The sequence below is a fragment of the Carassius carassius genome, chromosome 47 (assembly GCF_963082965.1).
Source record: "Carassius carassius chromosome 47, fCarCar2.1, whole genome shotgun sequence".
Classification (NCBI taxonomy): domain Eukaryota; kingdom Metazoa; phylum Chordata; class Actinopteri; order Cypriniformes; family Cyprinidae; genus Carassius; species Carassius carassius.
In genome coordinates this window covers 1,589,630-1,610,000 of record NC_081801.1, presented here as the reverse complement: position 1 = coordinate 1,610,000, position 20,371 = coordinate 1,589,630, and the positions used below count along the sequence as shown (strand labels likewise).

At 34.8% G+C, this 20,371-nt stretch overlaps 1 protein-coding gene across 4 annotated transcripts in view; it reads right to left on the bottom strand.

Annotated features, from left to right (window-relative positions):
* LOC132130135 (semaphorin-4D-like) overlaps positions 1-20,371 on the bottom strand; it is a 47,103-nt gene that overhangs the window by 18,120 nt on the left and 8,612 nt on the right. For 2 of the 4 annotated variants that reach the window (XM_059541799.1, XM_059541800.1), the window contains exon 2: positions 14,645-14,745. In XM_059541799.1, coding sequence (XP_059397782.1) covers positions 14,645-14,682 — 38 coding nt within the window. In that variant the 5' untranslated portion in view covers positions 14,683-14,745. Of the gene's footprint in view, positions 1-3,470; positions 3,542-14,644; positions 14,746-18,614; positions 18,990-20,371 lie in introns of those variants that run through there. The other 2 variants (XM_059541801.1, XM_059541797.1) reach the window with 2 other exon arrangements.

The following is a 20,371-nucleotide window of genomic DNA, read 5'->3' as shown; positions in this document are numbered from 1 at the left end:
GTTCTTTTATGACATCACAGGAACTTAAAAGGTTATTTAATGGAATTATAGGTACTTAGAGGTTCTTTTAATGACATCATAGGAACCTATAAGTTCCTATAAAAGCGTCTGCTAAAGATTAATGTAAAGGTAATGATACTATAGGAGAACTTTTAAGTTCCTCTGATTTCATAAAACAAGTTCCTATGATGCTATAAAAGAAACTTATATGAACCTCATCTGTGACCCTGAAGCACAAAAGCAGTCTTGGTTAAAAATTATCCATTTTTCTTTTATGCCAAAAATCAATAGGATATTAAGTAAAGATCATGTTCCATGAAGATATTTTGTACGTTTCCTACAGTAAATATATCAAAACTTAATTTTTGATTAGTAATAATATGCATTGCTAAGAACTTCATTTGGACAAATTTAAAGGTATAAAGGTTTTCAAATACTTGTATCTCAGCCAAATATTGTCCGATCCTAATAAACCACACATCACTGAAAAGATTATTTATTCAGCTTTCAGATGATGTATACTTCTCAATTTCGAAAAATTGACACTTAAGAATGGTTTTGTGCTCCAGGGTCGCATATGATTCCACAAAATAATCAAAGTTCATATGCCATAAAAGAATCGGACTGTGGGGGTAAATGAGGGTTTTGGGTGTTGATCAGCTGACTCGACTCTAATCTACAGGACTTGGATTGTTCAGGAGCTTCTAATGACTGAAATACAGAAGAGGAACACTATCTGTAAAACAGAAGTCAGTGAGAATAAGAGAGGAACTGATCTTAGATATTCACAGGCTATTAATATTCCCTGGCGGCAGAGATCAGAAGCAGAAGTCTGGACTGTGATGTCCAAACGCAGGTGCTGTGAGAAAGACTTTAACCTTGACGAGACTGGACTGTTTTCAGCGAGTGCTGGTCATCATGAGTGTGTGTGGTCGAGTGTGTGCCTTGGTGTGTGTGTGTGTGTGTGTCTCCACATACGCAGGAATCTTCAGTTTCTCTCTGAATATAAATAAATCTCACACACAGTGTGCGATCAGGTTTAGGGGTGGGTTATATTACGGGCCGTCCTTCTTCACGACACGAGCAGAGTTTTGGATGAACAGCAATTCAACATACTGACAAAAAACTCAAAGCAGCAGAAAGATTCGGTTTCTGTAGCTGCGCAGGATTTTTCTTACCGTTTTATAACAAAAGAGCCTTATTTACCGTTACATAATCTCACATTCACAACTTTCAATCCAGTCTACACGGATTATTTACTGAAAATGAACTACAGAAACGATTTGTGAAACTAAACCATGCACATTGTGACAGGTCACAATTCAAGATATTTCACATTTTCAATTTCGTTTCCTTTATATTATTATTTTATTGTAATGTAATTTAATGTTTTTTATATATATATATATATATATATATATATATATATATACACACACACATATACCATTTTTTATTTTCATATATATATATATATATTCTTATATTTATATGTATTAATCTAAAATAGGCTGTATATTATAAAAATGATTATAATAATAACAATTATATATGTATATTTATTTATACATAAATAGTCTAATTCACAAAGACGAAATAATGACTTATTTATGCAAAAAACTTAAAATTATATGTGGAGAAACAAAATGTTTAGAATGACCCCTTTTTTAAATTAAGAAGACTTCAGATGAACTCAAACACCATTGCAGACAATAAAAAAAGCTGAATAAAAGAGAAACAGTGTCTCACACAGAGCTGACAGTGAATAAAGCCCCTCACAGCGGGCCACGCTGAAACAGCTCCACAAACGCAGCGCTTTCATTGTACCATACATCATTCTGCTTCCTGTTAATTAAGGTGCTTTTTTCTGCCCTGACGAGTCTTTAAAACAAGAGTAAAACCCCATGACGCTCCTCACTGTCACACTCCATGCTCAGTATTGTAACGCGGCACCATCTTTAGCATGACAGCGATTTCACGCTCGGATTTAAGGTTCAGGATGGACAAAAAGCCATTCTGGGCTCTTTTGTGAAACTCCCAGCACCTCAACAGTGTTCGCCTGGGACTTGGCAAACATGAGAGTAAATGCTCATTTTGACAGCCAGACACTGATACAGTTCATTCCAGACTCCTGACGACCCACGATGCAACAAATTCTGGCCAAGAACCATCCGTCAGTTTAAATACTCACATCCCACTAACAATAAACTACCCCATGAGCATTATAGATCGCTCGGATGAACACAACAAATCACTCTGAACTCTGAATCGAGTTCTACTGAAGATTTGTGCTCCAAATCATTCTCATTTCAGATCCACAACATGAACTGTGTGAGAGACTCTGGTGATCATGTTGAGCTGAGGTGTGCTTTCCCTTTTTCCAAGACCTCAGATGCACTATTTTCAGCAGCTGGACCAGAAAACGATGTGAATGAAAAAAAATGCATATAAATAAGTAAATAAAAGTTAATAAAATAATTTAAATACACAAAATAATTTAATTAAATATAACTATGTAAATATAAATTTTATTAAATTAAATATAAATAAATAAAATTAAAATTAATTTATTTATAATAAATAAAATTAAATCTAAACATAATTAAATATAAATAAATAAAAACAAGTAAAAAAAAATAATTAAAATAAATTTAATTGATTATAAATATTTAATACATTTATTAGGTAATAAAGCTTTGAGCCAGGATTATTCGTTAAAACTAAAACCATAAACTTTTTCATATGTAAAATTTTTTAATAAATTATTAAAGAATGAAACTATGTCAGCTGTGTGTCAAAGCAACCTTTGTTTATTTTCATGTAGTCTAACTGAATGCAATAAAGTAACTAATACTGAAATAAATAATTTTAGGCATTTGAATTTTTAAAAAAATTTTTTACATTTACCAAAAATTTAAGTGAAAAGGGAAATTAAACGTTAAAACATAAAAAAAGAGCTATAATTCCATCTAATGATAGTTAAATGATATAGTTGCTAGCAAGGTATTGGTTAACTCATCAATAGCACAATAATGTCACTTTATTATAGTAATCAAGCACAAGCTGGATATATGAGAGAGAGAGAGAGAGAGAGAGAGAGAGAGAGAGAGAGAGAGAGAGAGAGAGAGAGAGAGTGAAAAAAACAAACCCAAACGTACAAAAAAGGAATAAAATGCAAAGAACCATGAAACCAAAAAGAAAAGATTAAACAAACCCACTCTGTGGACTTGAATGAAGAAAAGAAGGTAAACTGCAGAAAAAGTGGAGGGAAGAAATCTGAATACAACCAAGGAGAAAGAAAATCACTTGGGATGGACGAGAAGGATTTCCAACTCAAGCAGAAGATTAAAATGAGGAAAAAGAAACATGCAGGTTTAAAATATGACCATCGGGTTACATGCATGATGTCATCGCATGCAGCTCAGCCAATGAGAGTGAGCGAAAGCCCCAAAGCACATGGGATTTCTGACCTGTAACTCTCCCACGATGCTCGACAAGACCTGAAGATCCGTCCTTCAGAGAGAACTATAAAATCCCCCGGCTGAAGAGAGACACAGAGATGAGGAGAGGGTTATCATGGAGTCACACACTGAACGGATGGACGGATGAATGTTAAAGAGAGGAAATACACAGAGACAGTACACATGAGAGCATAAATTATAAACAGAGGATGTACAGTCTCTAAAATACTAGCACTGATTTTTAACTGATTTGATGTTAAATATTATCGGTATTGGTCAGATATTAAAATCATACAAATTCTAAACTATATATCCAAAGCATTAAGCAGTTATCCATCTTTATTTACTTAAACAATACAACATTGTCCAGAATATCACCTGAAACTAAATTTCTCAGAATGCACGATTTATAAAATCTTTAAAATATTAGCACTGCTTTTTTTAAACACTCTTAAGTTGATTATTATTTCCACCGGTCAGATATTAGAACATATCTGGGCATATTTTTATATTTGAAAAGCAATGAACAGTTATCCATCTTCATCTCCTGAAGAAACAGTAAACACTGTCTGGTTTTATATCAGTGGCTTTAATTGCCTGTTTTAACATCTTGTCAATCATAAAACACTCAGCAAATCTGCCTCTGTTCACACACTCAAAATGAACTCACGTGCAACAGCGGAAATAATAATGTGTCACATTTGAAGTAAAGCAATCATAGAGATACAGAAGTGGACAGATGCAAGATCAGACATCAGATGCTGGATGCCCTTCAAAAGCTTGACACAAAATTACAGTTAAAAACAAAACAGCAGTAGAGTACTGTAGCATGTTTCGTAAAACACCATTGGTCTAAATGCAAATGTCATGATATCGAACAGGAAGTTTATCCACATTCGGTTTGATATTATAAAACTGATATCCTATTAAGAAAACTGCTTAAACATCTGCAGTTAAAGACTGAGGTGGTTTATCTGGCTGCTAAATGCACATGGGGGGAAACCGATAATCGGTTTTACTTATATCTATTGTAGGGCCCTATGATTTCTGCGATGCACAAAACGCGGACGGAATAGAGGAATCCAGTCATAAAAACGGAATTTACAGTTTAACGCGGAATGTTGCGGAATTTGTAAAATTTTGAATGAATTAATCAAAAGTAGGTCATTGCACTTACATCAAATCGCGATATGGACTAATATCTGTAAGAGAGTGACTTTATGAGTATTTTACAGTTTGATTTGTGTAAAAGTAACGTCACATCACATACACAGAACTGTAAAGGTACATCAACCCATCAAAATAAAAGTCTGGTTTAATTTAAAGACATGTGTTTGCCAGAAATGTTCAGCAGAATGTACAGGGCCTACTACTACTACTACTACTAAAATGAAACAAACATAATTTTTTAAGGAATAATCACACATTTCTTCCATGTTTTATTTTTAATAGTAAATCCCCTTTGTTTACCAAAAAATAAAAGTTTCCTTAATTTTCAATAATTAAAAGATTAATTAAATGAATGTTTTATGCCTTCATTTGATAACCAGAAAAATGTAAACACACAACAGAATTTCCAAGGGGAAATAAAACATTTAATAGGGCCCTAAACGTAATGTTTGTTAAAATTTTAATAAATTGATCTGAAAATGTGTACATTTTATTATTTTAATTAATTTGGACATGCTTTTTAATTAATAAAATTTAATTTAACCCTTAAAAAGTTTAGAAAAATGAAAACAGAAAAAAACGCAATCCAATAAAATTAAAACGGAAAAAACGGAATTTGGAAAAAAATAAAACGGATTTTATAGGGCCCTACTATTGAAAACAATTTACTTATTATTATAATCACTGTTATTGTTGTAGTTATTATTATACCATAAAATACTATAAAATATAATTATAATAATCAGAAATAAATGGACAATTCAACTACTTTTACTTCTATTTACTGCAAGTAATTTATTATAATTATACTATAAAACACGATATCTTTTAACAATTAAAAACAATAATAATAATAATAATTATTATTATTGTTATTAATAAATATTTTCATATTTTTCACTATTTTTTACATTTTATTTCTATATTTTTCTTATGTCACACTGTAAAGTACTTTGAGTTGCATTTTATATATGAAAGGTGCTTTACAAATACAAGTATGTTGAATAACAATAACGATAACGCAATAATAATTACAACAATCTTTATTAATTATTATTTTACTTTTTCAACTATTATTATTGCTTTTATTATTATTTATTACTATTACTGTTATCATATTATTGCAGCCCTACAAACAATACCTGATATCTGATTAAGAAAATTGCTTAAAGTAAATATCAGTAAAACCGATTATCGGTCAATTTCTATTGGGAATAAATTGAATTGTCAATTTATCCCTGATCTATGATCAGTTTACCCTTCCATGTGTTTTTAGCAAACAGTTAAACCAACACAGGCAGAGACTAGCCTTTAACTAACTACTACATCCTTCAAAATCAAAGAAACACACGCTGAAAATGAACAAGTAGCTACTGTGTTGTTGATTCGTTCTGGTTCTGATTAATATAACAGATCATTAACCTTTGCTGAAGAAACAATCAGCTATACACTTTAATGTAGGTCAGAGAGAAAGCGCTCAAGCGTCTGTTAACCGGGACTGAGGCAAGGGGTGAATAAACCAGCCAGAGACAATTACTGCAATTCATGCGGATGTAATGCCAGCGCACACAAACACAGGCCCCGTCCCAATTATCCATTATACTGCATGCTAATTTCTTCCTGATGTCAGTCTAAATTTGATTCAGTGCTTCATTTGAGTGATGCATCCTCACAAACGTCTGCATATATAAGCATTAACTTCAGATGGATCAATTGGTCAGAAGAGGAAAACAACAACCTGAGAGACTTATTTGGAAAATGTGGTTTAGATATGAATGATGATATTTAGAAGTAATCACCTCAAACCTCATTAGCGGAGCATCAGAGCTACAAAAAAGCTACTTTTTACTTTTTCTCAAGCTACAGTTTGTTGTTGTTGTGGTTTTAAAACAGTCATAATGAAATTATCAAAAACACTCTCCTAGAATGTGGCAGTACTGCAGACATAGTCATTTTAGTAAATGTGTTAGTTTTTTTTTTACAAAAAAAAAAAAAAAAAAAAAAAAACAAGTTTCAAAATCAATTCACTTGATTTTAGGATATTTAAAAAAAAATTGTAACAAATGAACTTTCACTGAAATGTTGCTGTTTATCATTATATTAGTTTAGTTATATTGGTAAGTGCTTTCATAATAATAATAATAATAATAATAATAATAAATTACTTTATTATTTTATTTTACTATTATAATTGTAGCTCCTTTCATACATAAAACACAGCACAGAGTGATTCCCAGGAAGGAATTAGCAAGAAAATAAATATGAATAAAAAAATAATAATAAATAAATAAATTGAATTCATTAAAATAAAAAATTAATTGTATCGCCCCTTATTATACAACCCGAATTCCGGAAAAGTTGGGACGTTTTTTAAATTTTAATAAAATGAAAACTAAAAGACTTTCAAATCACATGAGCCAATATTTTATTCACAATAGAACATAGATAACATAGCAAATGTTTAAACTGAGAAAGTTTACAATTTTATGCACAAAATGAGCTCATTTCAATTTTGATTTCTGCTACAGGTCTCAAAATAGTTGGGACGGGGCATGTTTACCATGGTGTAGCATCTCCTTTTCTTTTCAAAACAGTTTGAAGACGTCTGGGCATTGAGGCTATGAGTTGCTGGAGTTTTGCTGTTGGAATTTGGTCCCATTCTTGCCTTATATAGATTTCCAGCTGCTGAAGAGTTTGTGGTCTTCTTTGACGTATTTTTCGTTTAATGATGCGCCAAATGTTCTCTATAGGTGAAAGATCTGGACTGCAGGCAGGCCAGGTTAGCACCCGGACTCTTCTACGACGAAGCCATGCTGTTGTTATAGCTGCAGTATGTGGTTTTGCATTGTCCTGCTGAAATAAACAAGGCCTTCCCTGAAATAGACGTTGTTTGGAGGGAAGCATATGTTGCTCTAAAACCTTTATATACCTTTCAGCATTCACAGAGCCTTCCAAAACATGCAAGCTGCCCATACCGTATGCACTTATGCACCCCCATACCATCAGAGATGCTGGCTTTTGAACTGAACGCTGATAACATGCTGGAAGGTCTCCCTCCTCTTTAGCCCGGAGGACACGGCGTCCGTGATTTCCAACAAGAATGTCACATTTGGACTCGTCTGACCATTAAACACTATTCCACTTTGAAATAGTCCATTTTAAATGAGCCTTGGCCCACAGGACACGACGGCGCTTCTGGACCATGTTCACATATGGCTTCCTTTTTGCATGATAGAGCTTTAGTTGGCATCTGCTGATGGCACGGCGGATTGTGTTTACCGACAGTGGTTTCTGAAAGTATTCCTGGGCCCATTTAGTAATGTCATTGACACAATCATGCCGATGAGTGATGCAGTGTCGTCTGAGAGCCCGAAGACCACGGGCATCCAATAAAGGTCTCCGGCCTTGTCCCTTACGCACAGAGATTTCTCCAGTTTCTCTGAATCTTTTGATGATGTTATGCACTGTAGATGATGAGATTTGCAAAGCCTTTGCAATTTGACGTTGAGGAACATTGTTTTTAAAGTTTTCCACAATTTTTTTACGCAGTCTTTCACAGATTGGAGAGCCTCTGCCCATCTTTACTTCTGAGAGACTCTGCTTCTCTAAGACAAAGCTTTTATAGCTAATCATGTTACAGACCTGATATCAATTAACTTAATTAATCACTAGATGTTCTCCCAGCTGAATCTTTTCAAAACTGCTTGCTTTTTTAGCCATTTGTTGCCCCCGTGCCAACTTTTTTGAGACCTGTAGCAGGCATTAAATTTTAAATGAGCTAATTAAGTGGATAAAAGTGTAAAATTTCTCAGTTTAAACATTTGCTATGTTATCTATGTTCTATTGTGAATAAAATATTGTCTCATGTGATTGGAAATTCCTTTAGTTTTCATTTTATTAACATTTAAAAAACGTCCCAACTTTTCCGGAATTCGGGTTGTACATAAAAGTAATTCACAGGTAAGCATTTTTAAAAAATGACAGAAAAATATTAATAAACAAGAAAAAAATTAATATATAGATGGGAAAATAAATATATAGACGGGAAACCGTCTAATAAATAATAATAAAATAATTTATTTTTATGATTAAAACACTACAAGCTCTCATCTCATCTTGCTGACCTTCAGAGCATCCTTCCACTGATGTTACACACACACACACACACACACGCCCTCGTCCCGCCGTGGCAGGTGTCGGGATCTCGTCAGATCACTGACAGCGGCCTAAAATTGATGAGCTACGAGTCAAAGGTCACGTCACGTTACAGCGAGAGGAAACGGTCGCACGCCGCTTCTCACATCACGCACAAAACGTGTCTCCAACATCCGGCGATAGAGCCATCAGTCACGCTCAAAAGAGCCGGAGGAAGTGAAGATGTCACGGGTCGCCCTCTTCATAATGCAGGACTTCTACTATTGAACACAGAGACGACTATTCGATTGTTGGTGAGCAGATCGGAGAACAAACGTGTGTGATTGATGAGAAGACGAGCGCAGCACTACAAAACTAGAGGATGATATTGTTATATTTCAATGGCTCAAGCACAGCTCTCAGAGACAGAGATGAGTTAACACACTTGAGTTTCCCAGTCCATGAGAAAAGTCTGAAGAGTTCGGTCATTTACTCACCTTCATCTCAAACCCATCTGAATTACTTGAATTATTTGTTTCATGCTAAAAATCTTCCCTTCGAGAGTTTACACGAGAGTTTTAATTCAAAACATTCAAAGATGTCGTGTCCACTGACATCGAACCCGAGGCCATAAACATAGATCCCATGTTAAGACTAAGCTAGTTTGATTAACTAGCAGGTAACCAACTGGTAATCAGTCTTACTTTTGTGTTTTTTGTAATTGACTTTAAAAAGATATGCATATACCATTCTTGCAGAAAAAATAGGGGTCTAATATTTATGACTGGTCGAAGCGTGTCTTTATGACATAAACAAGTTTTGAGGGCTACAATGGAGGACAATTAATCAAAATAAATCCAAAATCACCCAAAGGCTTGGAGCGATTATTACATTTTCAGCCCCAAAAAAATAATCATCAAATTTTCTGCCAAGCATTTTCCAGATAAAAGCTTGATTGTTTTACATCTGAAAATGAAGAAATTGATGTAAACTTTGGTATTGCAATTTTACAGTACTTTTAGTTTTTGTTTATATTCTATATTTTACAGGGAAATAGTACAATATGAATTTCTTTAACATTTGTAAATAAAAATTTGTATATAAATATTTGTACAGTTTTTCCTGTTTTTATTTATAATTATTATACTTTTAATTATAATTATATTATTATTAAATAGTATATTTTACAGTGAATTATTACAGTATGATTTTTTTAAATGCAATAATTTTATAAAATAATAAAAATAATTGTTATTATTATTCACCTTACTTTTTATTTTCGTAATATTCTTCTATATTTCTCATATGCCACGCATTAGAAACACTTTGAGCTGCATTTTATTTATGTAAGGTGTTATTGAAATAAAAGTATTTTGAATATAATAATAACAATGATAATAATAATAATTATTATTAATATAAATCAATATGAGATTATATATATATATTTTTTTTAATATAATGAATCTTTGGCTAAATTGTGCAGCCCTAAAAAAAAAAGAAAACTACTTTTTTTTATTGCATTTTAAATCGCAATTGCAATCAGGAAAATGAAGAAGAAAGCAGCCCTAGCGAAGGGAATAGTTTTTCAGGGAGTAACAAATTTTCTCTACTTCTCATATAAAGTGATCATGTGATTCAGAAAGCGGTGCACAAGTCATATAAACTACTCTTTCTGGTCATTTTAAAAAGCTAAAAGTCAGTCAAAGTCCCCATTTATTTTCATCAGCTATATGGAAACGAGAAGAATGAACGATCTGTCTAAATCCTCCTTTTGTTGTTCCACAGAGGAAGAAGTGACTCAACAAAGCAACAAATGAGGTTTATTATCTTCCTCTCGAGTAACTCCAGATTTCCTAAAGACTTCAGGCAACAATTAATATCTGTAAACGATTCAGATCGCAGCTGCTTCCCGTTTGTTTGGCCTGAATCAGAGCTGTTACGCCAACCAAGAGGTGACGGGTCAGAGGAGCTTGACCTTTGACCTACGCCTAAATCAGGGTCATGTGATCTCGGACTGTTCATATGCTGATCAGAACAATCTAAGAAATGCTTTAATAACTCACTTGTAAATGCGAATTTGGATTATTTTATGCTTTGAGACTAAATATTAAACCAACTAAATCTAAGCTCCCAGAAAACCTTTTTGCTCCATAAAAGCGGCTGAGATATTTCCTTAAAAGAGCTTTTCAGCCTTTCAGATTTTTAGATGTGGGGCTATAAGGTGACCAGGGTTAACAAGAAGCCAGAAACAGCCAAAGCCTCTTACTCACAATACACACAAAAAACATCCCATCCATCAAGTTCAATCAGCAGACGATCCTCCTTACGTTCAATAACCGAACGGTCTAAACTGGTACGAATAGAAGAAAATGAAAATGAAAAAAAATAAACTCAGACACAAGACAGAGAGAACAAGAGAGAGAGAGAGAGAGAGAGAGAGAGAGAGAGACAGAGAGAGAGAGAGAAACAGAAAGAGAGAGAGCGAGAGAGACAGAGAGAGTCAGAGAGAGTGAGAGTGAGAGAAACAGAGAGACTATGAGAGAGAGAGAGAGAGAAACAGAGAGACTATGAGAGAGAGAGAGAGAGAAACAGAGAGACTATGAGAGAGAGAGAGAGAGAAACAGAGAGACTATGAGAGAGAGAGAGAGAGAGAGAGAGAAACAGAAAGAGAGAGAGCGAGAGAGAGAGAGACTCAGAGAGAGAGAGAGTGAGAGTGAGAGAAACAGAGAGACTATGAGAGAGAGAGAGAGAGAGAGAGAGAGAGAGTGTGAGAGAGAGAAACAGAGAGATTATGAGAGAGAGAGAGAGAGAGAGTGAGAGAAACAGAGAGACTAAGAGAGAGAGAGAGAGAGAGAGAATGGGGGGAAGACAGGCATTCATTCAGACAGACATGAATCTCAAGTAGTTTTGTGTAGAGCGTCTTTGTTCCGGACCCGATGACAGCGAGCATCTCTCATTCTTGTACTCTGTGTTTTCTTCACCTCTTTTTGGCAGCACATTTATCATTCCTCCACACAAACAATTGTGCTGCAAAACCTCAGTGCAGGCGATATAAAGGACGGCTGGATCGGGGGCCTCGGATCAGATGCCGTGCCGGTTGCTAGGTTACCTTTGATCTTTCACGACAACTCGTCAACAAGCTCGTCACTTCCAGAAGTCTTGAGGATGATTTGACTTCTGCAGATGTTGTTCATTTAAAGACATGATGAAACTTCATACTTCAGGGGAGTCTTGACATCTCACCGGTTTTCATTGTAAAATCAGAATTGTTAAAGGGGTCATATGATGCGATTTCAGTTTTTCCTTTCTCTGTGGAGTGTTACAAGCTCTTGGTGCATGAAGAAGATCTGTAAAGTTGCAAAGACTAAAGTCTCAAATCCAAAGAGTTATTCTTTATAAAAGTTTAGACTCGTCCACACTCCTGAAACGTCTCGTTTTAACATGTCATGATGTGGGAAGATTTGCATAACACCGCCCAAATGTTCACGCAAAGAAAGAAGGTGTACCTTTTATTCAAGCTTCTGACTCATAGCCTGCAAGTACATATTTTATATTTAAATAATTTGCCAATGATAATTCAAACAGTAGGCTTGTTGTTTGTTGTATCTCAGATCACAAATGCAGATATGGTTTTATGTTTATGTTTAGCTTGAGGCATTCGTCCAATCACAATGCACCAGATAGCTGGCCAATCACAGCACACCTTGCTTTTTCAGAAAGATGAGTCTTTTAAAATCGCCACGTTTCAGAAGGCGGGGCACAGAGGAGCAACAATAATGTACATTAAATGGAAAATAATGTGTTTTTTTAACCTTAAACCACATAAACACATTGCATTACACCAAATAATGTTCTTTTTAGTGACATCATATGACCACTTTAAAATAAAATGCTACATTTACTTAAATGTAGTTTCACAGGGTTGATATATTTAATTAAACTAAAACCATGATATAAATATTGTTGTTCCTTGTAAATAAAATAAATGGTATAAAATAATAAAATAAATCTATAAAATAACTTTTATTTCAGCCGTTTTATTTGATGTACTAATGCGACTTAAACGTAAAAATGAATACAAATATATACAGACAAATTCAATATTCATAAATATTCATAAAATTCTATAACATAATAATAAAACATGTTTTTATTGGAAATGTGTTCTCTCAATATACAGTATATATATGTGTGTGTGTGTTTTATAAACTTTTATAATAGCAATAAGGAGATGGTGCTGTATTTTCAATATAGTTCATTGCACACTGTTCTTCATTCCTTTTCATGACGACATTCACTGAACAAACATGAAGTTCTCCTCTTTCAGTGTTGATTTCACTCAAACTGAAACAACATCTAAAACAGACAGCAAAACTCAGATTCAGGACTGCTGACACCATTAGAAAATAATGGCTATGAACTATTTGCTTATTCGCCTAAAAACCAGGGAAAATACACTAAATGATGTGATGTTTCAGCAATATGTCCAAATTTCCACAAGTCACTGCAACACTTTCCACAGAATGGAAACCGTGGTTTGTGTGCATGTTGTAGAGAGACAGCCTTCAATCACTAACAGAGACGTCAGCGTGACTCACAAGACCAAAACCAGCATGTCTGAGGAGCACTTTGCTCCAAATCCAAATGATGCATCATGGACATTAAATGTTCATTAGTTTCCTTGATTATTTAAATCAAAGGTTTCCTATGCCTGTGTATTAAAAACAAAAACAAACCACAGGACTATAAGCATTCTGATAATCATGAAGAGAAATTTTAGGCCTTAAACACTTCACAATTATGCAAATGCAGACATTAACGTGAGATAAGAGGGCTGCATGATATGGCTTAATGCGATCAAACTGCAAAGACTGCGATTTAATTAAATATAAACATGAGCTGTGTGTTTCAATGTAGTGCTGTATTGTGTTCATTTACACACGAGCAGCTCATGTGTTGTTTAAGTTGCTTAAAGCATCTTGGTTTATTTATTGTGAGGGTTTAAAATACAAAAAAAAGAGAATTTACAACTAATTTTACAATAGTACTATAAAATATATATTTTATTAAATATTTAAAATAATATATTTTATCATTTTAATTTATACTAATTCTGTTTAGTAATATTAATAATATTAAATATTTTTTCTAGTACCACAGAATAGTATTCTAGCAGCATATTTAGTATTTTATGTAATATGTTTATAAAAATAAAAAAAATCACAGTTAATAATACAACATTTTGTAATTATTTTAAATCTAGTGAAAATTACTTTATGCAAAACAAAACTCATATTAATAAATATAATTAATAATAAATTAATCAATAACAAATTAATACAAAAAAGTATTTTTCCCCCTGATATCATGCAGCCTTATTTGATTTCACTGCGTGGGGAAACAAACCGAACTCAACTTAGGAATTGTGTTTCTGAAACTTTTCAGCTCAGAGAGTGAACAGTGTTGTCCAAAAACTTCTGTATTTGTCAAACTCTTTGAAAACTCCCTCATCTGACCAATACCTCCTGAAGACAGTCATCTTTTCCATTCCTCATTGTTTTCTAACTGGCAAAGGCAAGCAGGAGAGAAAGAGAAAGAGAGAAAGAAAGAAAGAAAACAGGAATTTGGGCCAAACAGAAAAACAAGAGAGCAGCCAACAAGCATCCAGCGTCAGAAACCTCAACTCTGCCAAGATGGAATGCAAATCAGCTTCTATGCGAATGCCAAACGTCTCCGAGGGGCCCTCGGAGAAAAGACCCTTTATATGCCATCGCTTTCCATGTATTCGACTGAAGACGTAACCCTGCATCCCTGCTAACCTAATGATAGGGACTGAGATCATACAGGAGGAGATACAGAGGAAAACAACTACTCACTTGAACGCCATGGCATCGAGCGGCGAATACTGATTCATTATGAGTCTTCTGGGGTTCACGTCTCAGGCAGCTGAAGATGGAGCAGAGAGCTCTTCACAGATCTGTGGAGAGGACACAAGGACTTTCACATTAGGAGGGGGAGATATTTGAACTTGCACACACAAAGGCTCAGAATACAATCCTAACATACTGCTCGCTGCACAGTATGTACTTCACATTGCATGCAATTCTTTATGGAACTGCACCTAAAACAGTATGCAACTCTTTCAAACGATTTTATGCTACATCGCCACATGAATTCATTGTGTTTATTTTGTTTTTTAAATGCAATTTTGTGTCTCAATTTTTGGCAGGCTGATCAAATAACAAGTCTAGCAAGAAATAATACAAGAGATGGTAATATTACTTCTGATTCATTCAACAGATTCAATCCGACTCACGTGAGCGATTCAAACCGGCTTCCAAAATCTATTTAACCTGCAATTCTTTTTGCACTACACATTAAATTTCTATATTAAACACAACATTTTTACAATACAATAGTATTCTTGGAACATATTTCCTATTTTGTTAAATATTCAACCTGACTCCCAAGAGTGATTCATTCAAAGTGACTCACTAACTCCGATTCAAAACCTGATTTCTGAAACATTGCCAGTGAATCTAACATTGTGTTCGGCAAAAATAACCTGCTTTTAACAAATAGCTTTAGTACTAAAAAGCAATACTGAGAAATGTAGTTAAACAAATCCCTTTGTAGACCAACAGTGACAAATGCAACAATAAATGGTGGATACTATGATTACCACGGTAAATTTGAAATAGAATAGATTTTGAATGCGAATGAGTTCTCCAGCTGTTCTTGCAAACAAAAGCGAGTGACACACAGGGCTGAAACAAACAACCACGACTGACTAAAGGAAGCTTGGTGGGGGATTCGGTCACCATCGCAACAGCCGAACCCCGGAGAACGAATAAAACACGTTTAGGAATCCAGAGAGAGCAGGAGAATCTGATCTCATTAACGACAGAAATATTGTACAAAAATCACCAGCAGGATGGGACGAGCGTTTCATTAGAGAAATATTGATTAAAATGAATCCTAGAAACTGTGCCAAATCAAGCAGTGGTCCTCAAAAGAGAGCGATATCTTACATGGCTTGTGTGTGTTATTTGTTAATTTCCCCTTATATCATTTTTATTGGAACACTTCTGATGATTTCTACAAAACAGATTAAAACTCCAGTACACTGTGAGCTTCATAAATTATTATGTTTATTAACATCAATTTAAATGGATCCTTCAGAATCATTCTTATATGTGATCCTGAAGCACAAAACCAGCATAAGGGTCAATTTGAGATTTATAAATCACCTGAAAGCTGAATAAATGAGCTTTCCACTGATGCATGGTTTGTTATGTATATGGCCGAGATACAACTATTTGAAAATTTTGAGATAATCACCTTTTAAGTTGTTCAGATAATGTTCTTAGCAATGCATATTACGAATCAAAACGTTTTTATAATTCATGACTGAAAACATTTTGTAACATGATATTGATGTACCATTTACATGGTAATGCAATGTCTGATTGTAAAATGGGTTTTAAAGGATGAATTTTGAGATTTTAAGTTTTCAGTTGAGATATAATTTCTGATGATTTCTAAAATGTGAAAGAGAAAAAGGCAACGAAGAAGTCTTTTTTTTAAACAAAGGTAAAAACTCCTGTTATGATGTAGATTTTTGAGGGTGCACTCTTGTCATAAATTAATCTATTACTTTTCCTACATCATTTTTAACAAAAAAACATTGGTAAAATATAGATTTGAGAGTCTTAGACCTTTCCAACGATATATAGTTTGTCAAGATTAGATTAGTTTTGATTGTAATATAGTGAAGGAAATGTAGGTGTCCCGTATTCGGGACGGGGTGACAGTTAAGGGTTAATTAACAGCATCAATTAATGTATTTTCATCACTGTTTAATTGGCTTTTAATTGGTTCTAGATGACGTGGTTTTGTCTGAGACATCACTGAAGTCTTCTGGGAGACAAACGTATGGCAGGCTTCTGGGCGACTTCTCCTCATTAGGGTTTATGCATGTCTGCGCTCTGAAACCCACAACACAAGCGCACATGATGCTAATGACAGCATTCACTGTCACATCAAGTCATTGTTTGCCATACAGGTACAAAGAAAGACCATCGGGAATAAATTGAGACATTTTGACAATCATGCATAGCAGCATTAATGATCATTTGCACGTGTCGAACATCTCTGCTGTGAACCACTGGTTTGGAAACAACGCTGGATTTCTTCTGTCCTCAGAACAATGGCAGCTAAAACGTGACGGGTGGTTACGACTGCTCATCGGTCCCTCTAGGGCTCTCCCACAATGCAACAGGCCAGGAAAGGTCAAATGCTTCTTGTTTCCTTCAATAAACCAGCAGACAGGAATGAGGAGACGCTGGGAAGGGAACATTTATGATACGCAAACTTTCCAGTTCTGTGGGTTTCGACCCAATTGTTATATTTCCAAAAGTTTCCAATGAGGGTATGAAATTCCTCAACGATTCCAAGGGATTAAATCTGCAAGCAGACAGAATCCACAAGCCATAATTCTCCCAAAAGATCACAAAGGTATCCATTTACCAGGCACCAATATATTCGCATCAAAAACTTAAGTTTCAGTTCCACTCAGGTTGCATTCAGGGTTTCAACAAAAATGCAATTTGCTAAACACTTAAAAACCAGAATTTCACATTTGATTTTATCCATTGGGGTTTGATTGCATTATGAATGCTGGACTTTGAGTGTGAGGTTTGATCCCTTAAATCAAAAGTCGTATTGAGGTGTTTTCCACGTCAGCTATGCAAACACATACATGCTGTGTCCATGATCCCCGTGCACTTTGAAGTCGGACAGATGGGTCTTGAACGGCTTGTGTGTGTGCTTTGATCTCGGCTCTCACACATGCCGTACAGAAACACAAACTCACAACTGAAGAGAAAAAAGACTGATTTCAGTGGAGGTTTAAATATGCATTTGATTACATCTGAAGGAGGCGTACAGACATGTGCCAACAGCCACAATAAAGTACATCTTATGAAGTCTGGCGGGAGGAATTGACACACAATACCAGACTGCATCTTCACATTTTCTGCCGTTATTTTAATGCAAAACTTGCTTGATTTTAGGGTGTTGCAGGTGTTTCCTTTGAATTTGATAAGATGTTCGATTTGAGGAATCGTGCATGTCTGTGTGAGATATGCATGCAAATATAATAATCTTCAGCATGAGCAATAGTAATAGCAATGCTTGACATGCAAAAAGACATGCAAACACGCTTAAAAATGAAAAAAAAACTTAACCAATCAATCAACAGAATCTGTAAAATGTGAAAATTCTCAACTAATCTACTGGCTATATGTTTTTAAAAACTGCAATATGCATCCAATAACATTCAAAAAACAAGAAATATTATACTTAAACTGACCAAATGCCTGAAAACCAGCAGAACCCATAAAATGTACCATTTCTCAACAAATCTATTGTCTGCATGTTTTAAAAAATTAGCAATAGGCATCCAATAACATCCCAAAAAACAAAAACAAGAAACATTACTTAAACTGACCAAATGCTTTCAAATAAACAACCAACAGAACTTATAAAATCTCCATGTTATCAAATAAACTACTGCTATTAAAATGTGCAATATGGATCCAAAAACATTCAAGAAACATTAAACTCACCAAATGCCTTCAAACATCCAACAGTATCTGTAAAATGTTCGTGTCTGCAATGTTAAATTCACTAATGCATCTAATATCAAAAAATAAAATAAAATAAAATATATATAGAAAGAGCCTATAAAATGTGCAAGTGTGCAATTAATCTACTGCATGTGTTAAATTTTCAATATGCATTGATTCAATAACACATCCCATAATACAAAAAGCATAAACTCACCAAGTGCCGGTAAAGACACTCTGAGGCTCCGAGAAGATGACCACAAAATCCACAAAGATGCAAAAAAAACAAGCCAGAATCATTTCAGAGTCTGCGGTCTCATACGTGACTGTTTGCTTCTAGACGTGTGTATAATTTAGAGTAAATCTGTGATTTTCTGGGTGTCGTAAGGGTTGATGGTTGTGTCTGGCTGTGGAGGTCTGAACACTCCTCCTTCCCTTCCCCTCTCTCTCTCTCTCCCCCTTTCTGAGAAAAGCATGTGCCAAACATCACAGTCGAGCAGAAACAGCTCTCAGTTCAAGACTGTTTAACCTCAACATTCACTCTCAGTCAAAGCAACAATTAAATATTAATGTCAGATATTAATACGCTCACACACACACACACACCGTTTGAAGCGCTGCCTCTGTGACAGGTGCAAAACAATAACGCAGATCAGCTGGTGCATGCATGTGTGTGTGTGTTCGTGCATGGCCGTGCACACTTGAGACGGCTGACAGCAGAATAAAAATCAATGTCCATGCAGCACAGAGGGGGCTGGGTCTGTGTTTGCAGTGTTTCTATTGTTTACAGGGTCATGTCGTGTCCTTAACGCACCGGTCGGTTGTCTAACCAGGCCTGGGCAGAGTTCTGGTTTCAAGCTGATCCACTCTTATCGCATTTCTTTCTATCCTAAATTTAACCACTACACAAGAGACGACAACACAGACTCCTGATCAGAAGGCAAAACTTGAGCTGACCTCACAAACTGCTCTGTGTGGATTTAGCAGTTAATAAGAGTCTGAAAACACTCACACACACAAAAGATATTTATATCAGCAGAGCACAGTAGATATATCAGTAGTGTTTCGATTATATATGCACAAAATCATTATCAAACTGATTAACTGTTCATAGCTGAAGCAGATATATATGCACTTCTTTTTCTTTCGTTCAAACGGCAGTATACAATTTTTCTGACAAGTTCTAGAAAAAATCTTTTGAATATTGAATATAAAATGATCAAATATTAAATAGTTTTGAGCTTCAGTTTTAACTGAAGCATGCCAAGTTCAATATAAATATCATAATGAATATTTATGTACACATTAATACATCATTATTTTTTAATTCATAATTTATTTTAATGTTAAAACAAGTTGATAATACAGAGTTATAAAGTTATCAATAATTTACACTGTTTTTTTTATATACAACTGATTATTGCATTGCATTTTACAAGAAAATACTATTTTGGAATATTTTCTTCAAAATTGCAAGCTTAATTCAATGTGTAACCTCCCATTTAATTATTGTAAAATTATATTTTTACATTTTACAATTTGTGAATCTTACACCAGTTTTTGTGTCTATCAAATTTCCCTAGATTCATTAAAACTGAGCCTAAAAATAAATTCACATTAGATAATTCGAGGGTGTTATGAAAGAATCATAAATAGTGTTTGTGTTGAAAACGTACTCGGTTACTAAACGTAACCTCGGTTCTCTCTAGAAGAGCGAACGAGTACTGCGTCTTAGCTAAGACGCTACGGGAAAAGTCTCTTTTCACGAAATACTGAAGCAAAAAATTATCCTTAATTTTGTATTTGCAGCAGTACACAGCCATAGGCGAGACGGCTCGTTCGCTCATTGGCTTGTTCTGCGGCAACTGCACAGCCTATCGAGCGCGGGCTGATGCAACATCAGACCAATAAGTCTGTGACACAGCTCTGATTGACCTTGAGATGCAGCCGGCCAGACGCCCACGCTCTGCGCGG